Source organism: Carlito syrichta, unplaced genomic scaffold (assembly GCF_000164805.1).
Source record: "Carlito syrichta isolate Samal-C Ts95f unplaced genomic scaffold, Tarsius_syrichta-2.0.1 Scaffold312151, whole genome shotgun sequence".
NCBI classification, from domain to species: domain Eukaryota; kingdom Metazoa; phylum Chordata; class Mammalia; order Primates; family Tarsiidae; genus Carlito; species Carlito syrichta.
In genome coordinates this window covers 58,765-74,331 of record NW_007256247.1, presented here as the reverse complement: position 1 = coordinate 74,331, position 15,567 = coordinate 58,765, and the positions used below count along the sequence as shown (strand labels likewise).

Sequence of the window (15,567 nt, the reverse complement as noted above, 5' to 3'; positions counted from 1 at the left end):
TGTAGAGATGAGGTCTCACTATGTTGCCCAGGCTTGTCTCAAATTCCTGGGCTCAAGTGATCCTCACACTTCAGCCTCCCAAATTGCTGGGATTACAGGCATGAGCCACCACACCCATCTGTAAATAAGGCAATTCTAATACTTACTAAAGTCCCTAAAATGATTCCAAAATGTATCCTACATAGGAAAACATCCATTTCCTGTTCATTTTCTGCCTTCCTAAAGACTCAGTAATTCCTACTATAAAGTATAAACCTCCAGAGAAACTCTCAAACACAGACCTGAAAAAGTGTCTTTTAGGGTTGTCATTATAATAAATAGTTACCTAAATATCCACCCAGAGTGACATGAAAAAATAAAATGTGATATATAACTATACATTAAAATGAATGAACTAATTCTACATTGTTCATTCATTTTAGGAGAGTTACTATTCTTTGAACTATGTCCATAGCTGTGGACAGATCTCAAAAACCTAACATTGAGAGACAAATGACAGGGGACAAAATAAAATATATGCCCAATATTATTTATGTATTTTTAAATAAAATTATATTTATATGGACATACAAATATCTATATAAATATGTAGACAGTCAATTGGATGAATACACAATACAAATACAACTACCTATGGATAGGAGGGGAGAAAAATGAACTAGACTAAAAAACAGAGGTCTACCCTTTGATTGATGAAGAAGCTAAACCATGAAATGAGGAGTAAAATCAATCAATTCAAATCAATTATAGGCACTTTATATTTAAATCTAATTAAAGAGACCGAGAAAGACATGTGTGTCTCATTTCTCCGTGGCCACCCCCCAAAGATTTCTTCTTCCTATACAAGAAGAAACCAAAAGATCCAGAATTTATTTATTAAAAAATCATATATTTATTCGTGCACATTTACACTTCGGTCACCTTCGAAGTACTCTTCGTTTGATGCAATACACCTATAAAGATGCTTCTTCCTCTGCTCGAAACTTTTTTTGATCTCATCAATTTTGGTGACTTTTAGAGCTTCTGCCACCTTTTGTTTCTTCTCTTCCACGTTGGCAAAACATATCCCTTTGAGGATTTTTTTCATCCTGGTAAACAACCACAAAAAGTCTCTTGGGTGAGATCAGTGAATAGGAAAGGTCATGCCATTTTTGGTCAAAAACTGCTGAACACTCAGTGCTGTGTGGGTAGGTGTGTTCATAAATTACCCATGATGAAATGGCCAAATGCATTGAAAGAGTCTCCAAAAAAATTTCACTGAAGCCAAATGCAGCCTCTTAAAATAATGCTAGCTGGTACATGATGCCAGTGGGTTCCTAGAACACTTACCTAGTGGGGAAAGCCTGTGCTACAAGGTGCCTGCCCTCTAAAAGTTAATTATGGGATTTTTGGGGGGTGCCCATAATATATATGTGTGTACACATACACATACAGAGAGGGTGACAGAGATAGAAACAAAGAGAGAGGAAGGGAGAATGAGAGAGAGAAAGAGAGAGAGAGAGAGAACAGAGGAGAAAGAAAGGGAGAGAAAAAAGAGAAAGGGAAAAGGAGAGACAGACAGAGAGAATGGAGGAGAGAGACAGAGAGGAAGGAAAGAAAGAGAGGGAGAGAGAGAGTCCATTTTTATATCTTAATCTCATTGGAACCTCACTTTGATCCTACAAGACAGGTCCTACAATTATCTCCATTTTTATAGAGGAGAATACTGAGGCTTGAAGAGTTACTATTCTTTGGCTGAGCACCTTAGTCCATTCAGACTGCTTTTAAAAAACTGCTGACTGGGTGACATAAGCTTCTACACTTCTGGAGGCTAGGAAATCCACAGATATATTTCTCTCTCTCCTATTTGTTCTGCTTCTCGGGCGAATCCTAATACAACCTCCTAGAAATTGATCAGAAAAAAGACCAACAGCCGGGCTCGGTGGCTCAGCCTGTAATCCCAGCACTTTGGGAGGCCAAGGTGAGAGGATTGCCTGAGCCCACTGGTTCGAGACCAGCCTGGGCAACTTGGCGAGACCTCATCTCTACAATAAATCAAAAATTAGCTGGGTGTGGTAGCGCACACCTGTAGTTCCAGCTACTGGAAGGCTGAGGTAGAAAGATCGTCGGAGCCCAGCAGGTCGAGGCTGCGGTGGCCCGGAGCGGCCACTGCACTCCACTCTGGGTGACAGAGTGAGACTCCAACTCAAAAAATAAAAAAAAGATCAACAAAAGGAAAGGAAAATTGGCAAATGATTTGAAGAGATAGTTCACAAAAGAAAATACAAATGTTCTTTAAACATTAGGAAAAAAGCTAGGCATGGTGGCTCACACCTATAATCCCAGCACTTTGAGAGGCCAACATAGGAAGATTGAGTCCAAGAGTTTGAGACCAGCCTGGGTAACATAGTGAGACCTCATTTCTACAAATATATATATATATATATACACATATATATATTAGCCGGATGTGGTGGCGCATGCCTGTAGTACCAGCTACTCTGCAGGAGGATAGCCTGAGCTCAGGAAGTGGAAGCTGCAGTGAGCCATAAGCATGCCACCATACTCAAGCTTGGGCGAAAGAGCGAGACACCAACTCAAAAAGAAATTGGTACTTCTCACTCATAGTCAAAGATGCAAATTAAAATCATGCTGGGACACTATTCTTTTTCAGGTGTCAAAATGACAAAAGCAAGTTCAAGACAATACTTTGTTGGCCAGGCTTCTGAAGAGAGACGTTCATGCATTTCTAAGAAGACTGTAAATTAGTACTGCCCCTGTGGAGGAAAATTCAGTAGTATCTATTAAGAGGTGGCCTTTGCCCACCAGTTCCACTTCTGGAATTCATGCCACAGATACACTCATGAGCATATAACATGTGTGCAAAGTATTCATTTTAGCAAAGACCGAAAACTTCCATTAGTAGAAAATTAAACCTGTATGATAACTACTTGTCTACCTAATCCTGAATTGCACCTTACATCTTTAAAATAAAATTAAATTTAAAAAAAGAAAATTAGTTATGTAAATTATGGCCCCATCAATAAAAAATTGGTTACATAAATTATGGCACCATCAGAGCTGGGCACAGTGGCTCATGCCTGCAAAGCCAGCCCTTTGGGAGACCAGGGAGGGAGGACTGCTTGAGCCCAGGAGTTTGAGACCACCCTGGGCAACACAGCAAGACCTAGTCTCTATTTTTAAAAAATCAAAAAGTTAGCTGAATACAGTGGTACACGCCTGTAGTCCCAGCTACTCAGGAGGCTGACACAGAAGGATTACCTGAGCCCGGGAGTTGGAGGCTGCAGTGAGCCGTGATTGTGCCACTGCACTCAGGCCCAGGAAACAGAGTGAGATCCTAACTAAAAAAAAAAAAAAAATGATGGCATCCTCAATAGAAAGTTGGTTACATAACTTATGGTACTATCCATTCAATGGAAAATAAGGAGCTGCTAAAAAAATAGGAGATTTTAAAAAATCACCAAGCCGGGCTCTGTGGCTCAGCCTGTAATCCCGCGCCTTTGGGAGGCTGAGGTGAGTGGATTGCCTGAACCCATGGGTTCGAGACCCACCTGGGCAGGTGAGACCTCATCTCCACAATAAAAAAATAAAAAATTTGCTGGGCTTGGTAGCGCGCGCCTGTAGTTCCAGCTACATGGAAGGCTGAGGCGGAAAGGATCGCCGGAGCCCAGCAGGTCGAGGCTGCCGTGGCCAGGAGCAGCCACTGCACTCCAGTCTGGGCATCAGAGTGAGACTCCAACAAAAAAAAAAAAAAATCACCAAAATGAATTAAGAAATGCAAAAAATAAAAAAGAGAAATACAAGATGCAGAACAATAATATATTATTATTATAGTCTTTTGTATTATTATAATATTTTATTATATTATTATATTGTATTATATTATATTATATTATATTATATTATATTATATTATATTATATTATATTATATTATATTGCTAAGAACTGAAGGATGGGGGCCTGGATTGAGGGAAGACATTTCATTATTTAATTGCATAACTATTTTCTTAACCAAGAGTTACTATTACCCATTTGAAATGTTAAATTTTGCTCAGCCTATAATCCCGCGCCTTGGGAGGCTGAGGTGAGTGGATGCCTGAATCCGCAGGTTCGAGACCCACCTGGGCAACTTGGTGAGACCTCATCTCTACGATAAATCAAAAATCAGCTAGGCATGGTAGTGCGTGCCTGTAATTCCAGCTACTTGGAAGGCTGAAGCAGAAGGATCGCCAGAGCCCAGCAGTCGAGGTTGCGGTGGCCGGAAGCGGCCACTGCAATCTGGGCAACAGAGTGAGACTCCAACTCAAAAAAAAATGTTAAATTTTTTAGAGAAACCAGACCATAAGTAGTGACTCATGCCTGAAATCCCAGCACTTTAGGAGGCCAAAATGGGAGGATTGTTTGAGGCCAGAAGTTTGAGCCTGGGCTACAGAACAAGACCCCAACTCAAAAAAAAAAAATTATTTTTAGAAACCAAAAGACCAATGAGAGAGAAGGTGAAAATAAAAGGATTCCAGGAGACTGGATTCTTGGACAAACAGAGATAAGGGTCACAACACAGACACCCCAAGAGTGAAGAACAGAGAGTCCCCCCAGAATCCCCACCCAGAGTGAGCTTGTAGAAATAACAATAGACTGATGCAGATGAAGCCCTTTGTGCATCTGATAGGAAGGCATCCTTAAAACTCTGGTGCCAAGCAGAGTGCCTGGCCTGTGGCGGGTGACAGAGAAGGATTTGATTAAATAATTCATTCCATGTCTGTTTATTGATGATTCATTACTTTCCAGGAGCCTTCCTTAATGAACCAGTTTCTGCCAGAATGGAATGAATGAATGGACGTCTCAGATTCAGGCATCCAAATGCCCTATGGAGAGCTGGGACCCCAGACCACCCTGCCTGGGAACTGCCATTCTGGGCTGGAAGGGGACACTTGGGAAGTGTCCTAGTGAGAGTAACTCCCTAGTGGCTGCTCTGTCTCCTTCCTGCTCTGTCTCCTTCCCCACTCCATGGTCCCAAAGCACTCCCCGCCCCCAGAGAACAGGTTGCATGGGGCAAAGAGGAGAAACAAAATAATTAGCATTCTCCTCCTTAATGAGGGGCCATAGGGATGGGGCCCCCAAGAGCCTCCAAGCTAAAAGTATCCTGCTGTGACTCTGGTTCCCCACTCACCTGCCTCAGGCTGGGGGTGGGGGCACATGTGAGTTCCTCCCATAGACATCAGACCCACCCCAGCGGCCACTGTTATGTGGCCTGCCATGCCCTTCCTGGGAGCTTAGTGCTGACCTCAGGATCCTCTGTTGGCTAGAGGGAAAGGGATTTGCCGACACCCACCCTTGGTGATGCCATTCTGGTGAGCAAGTGAGGGCTGGGGAGGTGGGGGACTGAGCTGAGGGAAACAGGGATGTGGAGAGAAGTCTGATTTTTGTTTTGTTTTGTTTTGTTTTTCCTGGATGCTCAAAGAAAGAGACAGAAGGGATTGACTCCATTCTAGACTATCTGAGTAGACAAAGGACACAGAGGACAGACCCCCTGTGGCACACGTGGAGGAAAAGCAAGTGGGGCTTGCAGGACACCTGCACAAAAAAAAGAGACACTAAACGACAGGTTTTAAGGCCAGATGTAGTGGCTCACGCCTGTAATCCCAGCATTTTGGGAGGCCAAGGCAAGAGGATTGCCTGAGCCCAGAAGTTTGAGACCGGCCTGAGCAACACGGTGAAACTTCATCTCAACAACAATTCAAAAAAATACCTAGGCATAGAGTGTGTGCCTGTAGTGCCAGCTACCTGGGAGGCTGAGGTGAGAGGATCGCCTGAGTCCAGGAGGCCGAAGTTGCGGTGAGCCATGATCGTGCCACTGCACTCCAGCCTGGGCAACAGAGTAAGACTCTGACAATAAATAAATCCCAAATTCAACTCTAAAAATACTCAAAAAATAGCATAGGGGTTTGCTGGGGTTTTCTTGGGCTTACAAAGGAGATTATGCTGCCAACCTTCAGCAAACCTTAAATCTTTCTGAAAACTAATGTTCCCTGGAAGGCAGGGAGAGAAGAATTTAAAATGCTTGCAACTGAATGCTTTCCCTTGCATGATTGACAGCACAGGACTTAGCTTTGAAATGCCTCACCTCATAACGGGATGAGAACGGTTATACTCAGAGAGGCAATGGAGTGTGAGAGCGGAAATGAATCTAAATTCAAATGAGAGATGGAGCAAGCTGAGTGCCCCAACAGCTCTCTCAGCCTGTCTTCTCATTGTAAGTTTTAGCTAACACCTTCTCCCTCTTGGCGTTGTGAGCCCTATACACAAATAACCTGACTCCTAAGAAGATTCAACCATTACACATATCTTCATTGTCAAAAGCAAAATTAAAATGTAGGGATGAATCTCTACATTTCCATTTTATTTGGGATATAAGAATTGCTATTCAGTCTGGGTGCAGTGGCTCATCCCAGCACTTTACGAGGCTAAGGCAGGAGGGTCGCTTGAATCCAGGAGTTTGAGACTAGCCTGGGCAACACAGCAAGACTGCTTCTCTACAAAAAAGATTTTTGAAAATGAGTTAGGAATGGTGGCGTGTGCCTTCAGTCCCAGCTACTTTGGAGTCTGAGGCAGAAGGATCACCTGAGCCCAGGAGGTCAAGGCTGTGGTGAGTCATAATTGTTCCACTACAGTCCAGCTTGAGTGACAGTAAAAAAAAAAAAAATTGCCATTGAGAGCATACAAACAGTCTGGATAGTCTTCAGTATGCCTGAAAAACAATGAGAAGGTTGGGGGTTTTATAAAACTAGAAATATTACGTGTGGCTTTGTAAGAAATTCTATCAGTGTTAGTAAAGTTTGGAGGAGGTGGTAATCCCTGATTGGTGATTGGCGGTGGGAAAAATTAGTCTTAGCAGAGATTGTTTCAGCAACTACTAGGTAAAACTGGTCTCAGGTTACAGCAGGCAGTTTCAGCAGCTGGTCTTGCAGAGAGTCACATTTTTGGAGCAAGGTTATATACTCCCAGTATTTTCCAACTAAAACTGTGTTTTAGTTGGGTATGCCAAATGGCCCAGTTCAAAGCAACCAGTTTCCCCATCATTAAATTCCTCAGAGATATTCTTGTGATCAACTGATTTTAAAAGAGAGGGCCCTAGCCAGGTATGAATGGAGGTGAGCAGAGGGAAATCCTCTCTTTTTGGGAAAGAGATAATATGAAGGTTTTACTTGGTGAGTCATATATGCCATGGTGTTGTTTGTTTTGTTTTTGTTTTTCCATCTCATCTACTTTTCATAAGAGAATGGAGAGTGTCTGGTACCCAAAATGTTCTCCATAAATGTTCATTAAGTGAGATGAAGGAGAATTATGCCCACCAGGTGATGGGAACCTGGAACGGCCAATGCAGGCAGGCTTTGGTCATCTTGTGTGCTGCTTCTAAGTCCTAAACTGTTGAAGCCAAAGCAGGAAAGAGTTCAACAGTTGCCTCTGACTATGAAAGCTCTTTTTTTTGTGAGTTGGAGTCTCACTCTGTTGCCCAAGCTGGAGTGCAGTGACATGCTCGTGGACACTGCAGCCTCGACCTGCTGGGCTTAAGTGATCCTTCCACCTCAACCTTTCAAGTAGATGGAACTACAGGCATGCACTACCACGCCCAGCTAATTTTTGATTTATTGTAGAGACAAGGTCTCGCCAAGTTGCCTAGGCTGGTCTTGAACACCTGGGCTCAGGCAATCCTCTTGCCTCGGCCTCCCAAAGTGCTGGGGTTACAGGTTTGAGCCACTGCACCAGGTCTTTTTTTTTCCTTTCCTTTTCTTTTCTTTTTCTTTTTTTGAGTCAGGGTCTCACTCTATCATCCAGGCTGGAGTGCAATGGCACTCTCACAGCCACCACAGCCTCACCTTGACGGGCCAGGGTTATCCTTCCACCTCAGCCTTCCACGTAGCTGGGACTACAGGAACACACCACCATGCCTGGCTAATTTTTTAAATTTATTGTAGAGACGAATTCTCACCAAGTTGCCCAGGCTGGTCACAAACCTCTGGGTTCAGGCAATCCTCTTGCCTCTATTTCCCAAAATGCTGGGATTACAGGTGTGAGCCACCATGCCTGGCTGAAAGCTCTCTTTCAAACCTCCGCTTAACCAGCATTCTGGGCTCATTCATGATTTATATTTCCTCTGTGGCTCCAGTATGTTGATTGATCATGGTTAGAAGGCTGCTTACCAACTCACCCAAGCATTTCTGCTTTCATCAGTTGAATCCTTTCAAATAATCCCAAGCCTGATTGCTCTGGGTGTAGTTGCTACTGCAACTGTATCATTTAGTTAGATGCCATGTAAATAAAAGAAGAGAGAGAGAGAAGAAGAGGAGGAGGAAGAGGAGAAGGAGAGGTCAGGCATGGTGGTTCATACCTGTAAGCCCAACACTTTGGGAGGCTGAAATGAGAGGATTGCCTGAGCTCATGGGTTCATGACAAGCCTGGGCAACTTGGTGAGATCTCATTTCTACAAACAAACAAACAAAAAAATTAGCCTGGCATGGCAGTGAGCACCTGTGTTTTCAGCTACTTGGAAGGCTGAGGTGGAAGGATCACCTGAGCCCAGCAGGTCGAAGTTGTGGTAGCCATGAGTGTGCCACTGCACTCCAACCTAGGTGACAGAGTGAGACTTCAACTCAAAAAAAGAGGAGGAAGAGGGGAGGAGAGGAGAAGAGAGGGAAGAGAAGAGGGAAGGAACGACAGAAGGGAAGGAGAAAAGAGGGAAAGAGAAAGAAGAAACACAGAGATAGAGAGCAAGGGAAAGAGGGAGAGGAAGAGAGAAAGGAAGAAAAAGATATGGTTTTATGCAATCCAAGTTGAATGTTTTGCAACACTTAATAAAAAAAATTTTTGACTGGGCTCCATGGTTCAACCTGTAATCCCAGCACTTTGGGAGGCCAAGGTGAGCAGATTGCCTGAGCCCGTGGGTTCGAGACCCGCCTGGGCAACTTGGCGAGACCTCATCTCTACAACAAATCAAAAAATTAGCTGGGCGTGATAGCGCATGCCTGTAGTTCCAGCTACTCGGAAGGTTGAAGCGGAAGGATTGCCAAAGCACAGCAGGTGAGGCTGCGATGGCCGGGAGTGGCCACTGTACTCCAGTCTGAGCGACAGAGTGAGGTTCCAACTCAAAAAAATAAAATAAATAAAGTAAATAAGTAAAATAAAAATTTTTCACTTACTCCTAGCCTCATTGTTGCTTTTGAGAAGTCAGCCATCAGTCTAATTGATGATACTGCATTGCTGGTATGCCTTTTCTCTCTGGCTGCTTTGAAAATCTTTTTATCTTTGGTATTCTGCAAGTTCATTACAGTATGTTTAGGTGTGTATTTATTTTTTACTTACCTTTGTAGAATCTGTTTCTGAATCTGAGGATTTATGACTTTCATAATTTGGGAAAATTTTCAGCCATTTACTCTTCAAATATTGTCTGTTTCTGTTACCTCCTTTCAAAACTCCAATTTGATTTATCACCTTAGCTTCCTTGTCACTTAATCTTTTTATCTTGTATTTCTCTTTTTTCACTCTGTGCTATAGTCTGAGTCATTTCTTCAGATTTGTTTTTCAGTTATTCATTTTCTCTTCCATTATCTCAAATCTGTTGTTCAGGAATACTAAGGACAACTGGACGTGGTGCCTCACACCTGCAATCCCAACACTTTGGGAGGGTGAGTTGAGAGGATTGCCTGAGCCCATGGGTTCATGACCAGCCTGGGCAACTTGGTGAGACCTTGTCTCTACAACAAATCCAAAACTTAGCTGGGCATGGTGGCACGCACCTGTGGTTCCAGCTACTTGGAAGGCTGAGGTGGAAGGATTGCCTGAGTCCAGCAGGTTGAGGCTGAGGTGGCCGGGAGCATGCCACTGCACTCCAGCCTGGGCAATAGAGTGAGACTCCGACTCAAAAAAGAAAAACATACTAAGGAATACATTTTTAACATTTAGACATTCTACCTATTTAAAAAATCTACCTAGTAAAACAAAAATGAATTACTTTTTTAAATTGCTGTCACATCAAAGAGATATCTGCACTCTTACGTTCTTGCAGCATTAGTCACAATAGGAATTAACCAGAGTGTCCATCAATGGATGAATGTGGAGAGAAGATGTGGTATATGTACAAAATAGAATACTATGCAGCCTTAAAAAAGAAGGAAATCCTGCCATTTGAAACAGCATGAATGAACCTGGAGGGCATTATGCTAACTGAAATAAACCAGGCACAGAAAGACAAGTACTGCAGGATCTCACTCTTATAGACAGCTAAAACCCTTGAGTTCATAAAAGCAGACTATAGAATGGTGATTACCAGGAGCCAGAGGGTAGAGGTGATTGGGGAGATGTTGGCCAAAAGGTATAAAATTTCAGTTAGACAGGGGGAATAAGTTTCCTATTGTACAACCTGGTGATGATAGTTAATAACAATGTATCACATTCTTGAAACTTGCTAAGAAAGAGATTTTTAAGTGTTCTCGTCACAAAGGTAAGTATGTCAAATAATACTTATTTAATCAGATTGATTTAGCCATTCCACTATATATACATATATAGTATATATGTATATAGTAAATATATATAAAATGTGTGTGTGTATATATATATATATATATATGCATATTTCAAAACATATTGTACATGATAAATATCAGGGGTACCAAAAAAATGTGTACACATTTTAAGGATATTCACTGTAATCAGAAGTGTCTGGAGGCTGAAAGTAACCACTTTGAACACCTCTTGTAATTGCAGAAGTCAAATGTGACTTGTATTTATTTTATTATTACAATGTTAATACAATTTTTTCCTTTTTTAAAATGTGTATACTTTTTTGGCACCTTCTGTATATATCATGTTTTGCCAATTAGAAGAAATAAATAAACTTTCTTGAACAGTGTTGTTGAATTAGGTGTGAGCAAGATAATTGAAAACAATCTGGGCATAAAGTTGTAAAAATCTGAAAGGCTTCTGTGCCCAGATTGCTTTGCCGGCATCCCTAATTTTTTGTTCCACCTTAATCAAACCAGAGCATACACTAGATCACTGGTGTGGTTTAGACAAACTCTGCAGATCGACCATCAGTGCAACCATATTCAGAGAAAAACACTTCTGATTACAGCAAATATCCCTTAAAATGTGTACACATTTTTTTGGTACCCCTGGTATTTATCATGTACGTTTTGAAATATACAAGTATATATACACATACACACATTATATATATATGTGTGTATATATATATACACACATATATACTATATATGTATATATAATAGAATGGCTAAATCAATCTAATTAACATAAGCATGGTGGATAAATTTTTATAATTAAGTAAAAATGTGAAAAGTGTGTTTGTATACATACATCTCTCCATCCTTTAATGGGAATTTTTTTTTTTTTTTTTGAGACTGGGTCTCAGTCTGTCACCCAGGCTGGAGTGCAGTGGCACAAACTGGTCCTCACCACAACAGATGACAGAGTCTACTGTCATGATCATGTGGTAGCAGGTGATAGAGTGTTGCTGATAAATTGAGTTTATCAAAAGTAGAGGGAGTGTTATTCATCTTTATGCCCTCAGTCCCTAACACAAAATTTTTGTTTGTTTATTTAATGGTTTGTGTTTTTTGTTGTTTTGGTTTCTGTTTTGGTTTTGAGTCAGAGTCTTGCTCTATGACCCAGGCTAGAGTGCAGTGGCACAATCAAGGCTCACCATAGCCTCAATCTTCTGGACTCAGGTGATCTTTCTGCCTCAGGCTCCCAAGTAGCTGGGACTACAGGTGCATGTCACCACACCCAGCTAATTTTTTATTATTATTATTTTGTAGAGACAAGGTTTCTCTATGTTGCCTAGGCTGGCCTTGAACTCCTGGGCTCAAGCCGTCATTTCACCTCAGCCTCCCAAAGTGTTGGGATTATAGGCATGAGCCACCACACCTGGTCTTTGTTCTGCTTTTTAATTTATATAATTTTATAATGCACAATATGTTGTTTTGAAGATGTATACATTGTAGAATGGCTAAATGGAGCTAATTAACATGAACATTATCTCACATACAGATGGCCCCGACTTAGAATAGTTGGACTTGCAATTTTTTGACTTCACGATGGTGCAAAAATTATATACCTTCAATAGAGACCCATACAAACCATTCTGTTTTTCACTTTCAGTACAGTATGATAAAACAACTTTGGGTTAATCTAACTTTGGGTTAGATTATTTTGCCCAACTGTAAACTAAGGTACGTGTTCTGAGCATGTTTAAGGTAGGCTAAACTAAGCTATGGTGTTCAATAAGTTAGGTGCATTAAATGCATTTTTTTCCTTATGATGTTTTCAGCTTAATGACAAGCTTATTAAGATATAATCCCGGGGGGGAGGGGGAGGGGATTAACAGTAGCAAATATCTGTCTGGGGCTGGGAAAACACCTCTTATCAACAGGGTGTCTGAATGAAACGTAATTGTACACCTAACCCTTAACTGTACCCCACAAAACTATAATAAAAATACTGATTAATTATTAAAAAAAAAAACAAAAAAAACAAAAACAAACAAAAAAAAAGATATAATCCCATCACAAGTCAAGGAGCATCTGTACTTACCTGTTTTTGTGATGCGAAAGCTCAAAATCAACTCTCAGCAATTTTCAAGAGTACAATGCATTGTTGTTACCTATAGCTGCCACATTGTGCAATTCATCTCTTAACCTCATGACTCCTCTCTAACTGGACTTATGTGTCCTTTAACAAATGTCTTCCTAACACCCATCCCCCTCCCCCAGTCTCTGGTAATCACCGTTCAACTCTTTCAAATGAGTTTGATTATTTTAGATTCCACATAAAAGTGAGGCCAGTCGTATTTGTCTTTCTATACTTGGCTTATTTGAGGTAACACAGTGTCCTCCACGTTCATTTAGGTTGTCACAAATGACCAGATTTCCTTTTGTTCCACAGTTCAACAGTATTCGTGTGTGTGTGCGCGCGCGCGTGTGCGTGTGTGATGTGTTCTTCACCCATGTGTTCATTTTTAATACAAAATTAATGTTAAAATTAAATCTTGGCCAGGAGCAGTAACTCAAGCCTATAATCCCAGCACTTTGGAAGGCCGAGGCAAAAAGATTGCCTGAGCCCAAGGGTTTGAGACCAATCTGGGCAACTTGATGAGACCTCATCTCTACAATATATCAAAAAATTGCCAGGCATGATAGCTCACACCTGTAGTTCTGTTTATTTGGAAGGCTGAGGCAGAAGAATCGCTTGAGCCCAGCAGGTCTACGCTGTGATGGCCGTGAACATGCCACTGCACTCCAACCTGGGTAACAGAGTGAGACTCTGACTCAAAAAAAAAAATTAAATCTTTTGGGCAGAAGGATGAAAGGGAAGAAGGGAGGGAGAAAAAAAGAGGGAGAAATAAGAAAAAAGAAGAGAAGAAAGAAAGAGATAGCCAGGTCCCTTTGCTGTACAGGGTTTTGATTTAGGTTTGATTCTGCTCGATTTTGCAATCTATGAAACGTCACTCCACTGAAGGGAAATATGGTTGATTATAGACAACACTTAAATTGTGACTATGAACAACTAAGGGCTTTATTTTATTTTGTTTAATTTTAGAGTTGTAGGATACATGTGAGGATTTACTACATAAATGAATTGCATGCAGGTGAGGTTTGGGCTTCTAGCAGGCCCTCTTGCCCCTGATAATGGACCTGGTACCCGGTGTGTGATTGTGTGTTCCTTATCCCTCCTTTCTCCCTCCCTCCCTTTATGAGCAGTGTCCAGCGTCTATTGTTCCTAACTTTCTACTTTTTGATTCAGAGTGCAGTGGCAGATCATGGTTCCCCGCAGTCTGGACTCAGTGGATCTTTCCACCTCAGCTTCCCAAGTAGCTGGGACTACAGGCACATGCCACCACACCTGGCTAATTTTTTTTATTTTTTATTTTATAGAGATGGGGTCTCACTGTATTTCCCAGGCTAGTCTTGAACTCCTGGGCTCAAGCGAATCTCCAAGTCTCAGTCTCCCAAAGTGCTGGGATTACAGGCATGAGCTACCACACCCAGTTACGAGTCAAATCTGTAAGACCAAACATCCCTGATGTGGATGACTCGGCTTGGGTAGAAACAGAAACCCACTGAAGATAACCTGAGGATAACGAAACACAAAGGAATCTGATGGGTTTGATAGATTTTCACAGATAAACCATAGAGGTCTCAGGGGTAACCTGGGACAGGAACTCCATCTCTGACTCTCAATTTTATGTGACCTCCCTTCCCTCTCTGCTCCCACTAGACACAGGCTGTACATGGAACCAGAAAACCAAACAGAAGTCTCAGAATTCTTCCTCCTGGGACTCTCTGAAAAGCCAGAGCACCAGCCCCTCCTCTTTGGGATGTTCCTCTCGACATACCTGGTCACCGTCTTTGGGAACCTGCTCATCATCCTGGCCATCATCACCGACTCTCGCCTCCACACCCCCATGTACTTCTTCCTCTTCAACCTATCGCTGGTTGACATCTTCCTGTCTTCCACCACCGTGCCCAAGATGCTTGTGAACATCCTGACTCAGAGCAGAGCCATCTCCTTCACAGGATGCCTTACCCAGATGTACGCCTTCCACCTGTTCGGCACCATGGACAGCTTCCTTCTGGCCGTGATGGCTGTGGACCGGTTCACAGCCATCGTCCACCCGCTGCGCTACTCGACCCTCATGAGCCCCCGTGTCTGTGGGCTGCTTCTGGGGGCACCGTGGGTGATCACCAACCTCCAGTCTCTCATACACACCTGCCTCATGGCTCGGCTGACCTTCTGCGCTGGCTCTGAAATCTCCCACTTCTTCTGCGACCTTATGCCCCTGCTAAAGCTCTCCTGCTCTGACACGCACACCAACGAGCTGGTGATCTTGACTTTGGGCATCCTCATGGGCCTCAGCCCTCTCTTCTGCATCCTCCTCTCCTACACTTGTATCTTCCGGGCCGTCCATGGGATCCCCTCCTCCCAGGGCAAGTGGAAAGCCTTCTCCACTTGCGGCTCACACCTCACTGTGGTGTCACTGTTCTATGGGACCATCTTCGCTGTGTACCTCCAGCCCACGTCTCCCACCTCCTCCCAGAAGGACAAGGCAGCTGCCCTGATGTGTGGGGTGGTCATCCCCATGCTGAACCCCTTTATCTACAGCCTGCGGAACAAGGACATGAAGGCAGCCCTGAGGAAGCTCATTGGCAAAGTGGCCTCCTACAGGTCCTAGGACAGAGCTGTTCCTGGGCACCTGTCATGTTCCATGACCGCTGTTGGGTGCTGGGGACACAGGGATGTGCCCCATCCCTACCTGCAAGGAGTTCGGCATCTGATGGGAAAGAGAGACACGTAAACAAATCCTTCCAGGACAATGTAGTAAAGGTGTTAAGGACATGAATGGACGCCTGTCATCCCAGCGCTTTGGGAGGCCGAGGCAGGAGGATTGCTTGAGCCAAGGAGTTTGAGACCAGCCTGGGCAATATAGCGAGAACTCGCCTCTACAAAAAATAAAAATGAAAAAGATGAATGAAGTTCTGTGGGCATC

At 42.8% G+C, this 15,567-nt stretch overlaps 1 protein-coding gene across 1 annotated transcript; it reads left to right on the top strand.

Annotated features, from left to right (window-relative positions):
- The first annotated feature begins 14,310 nt into the window (after positions 1–14,310).
- Positions 14,311–15,252, top strand: LOC103272146 (olfactory receptor 1I1). The gene has a single exon (XM_008069635.1). It carries the CDS (start codon positions 14,311–14,313, stop codon positions 15,250–15,252), a length of 942 nt encoding a protein of 313 aa, XP_008067826.1.
- Positions 15,253–15,567: the final 315 nt, after the last annotated feature.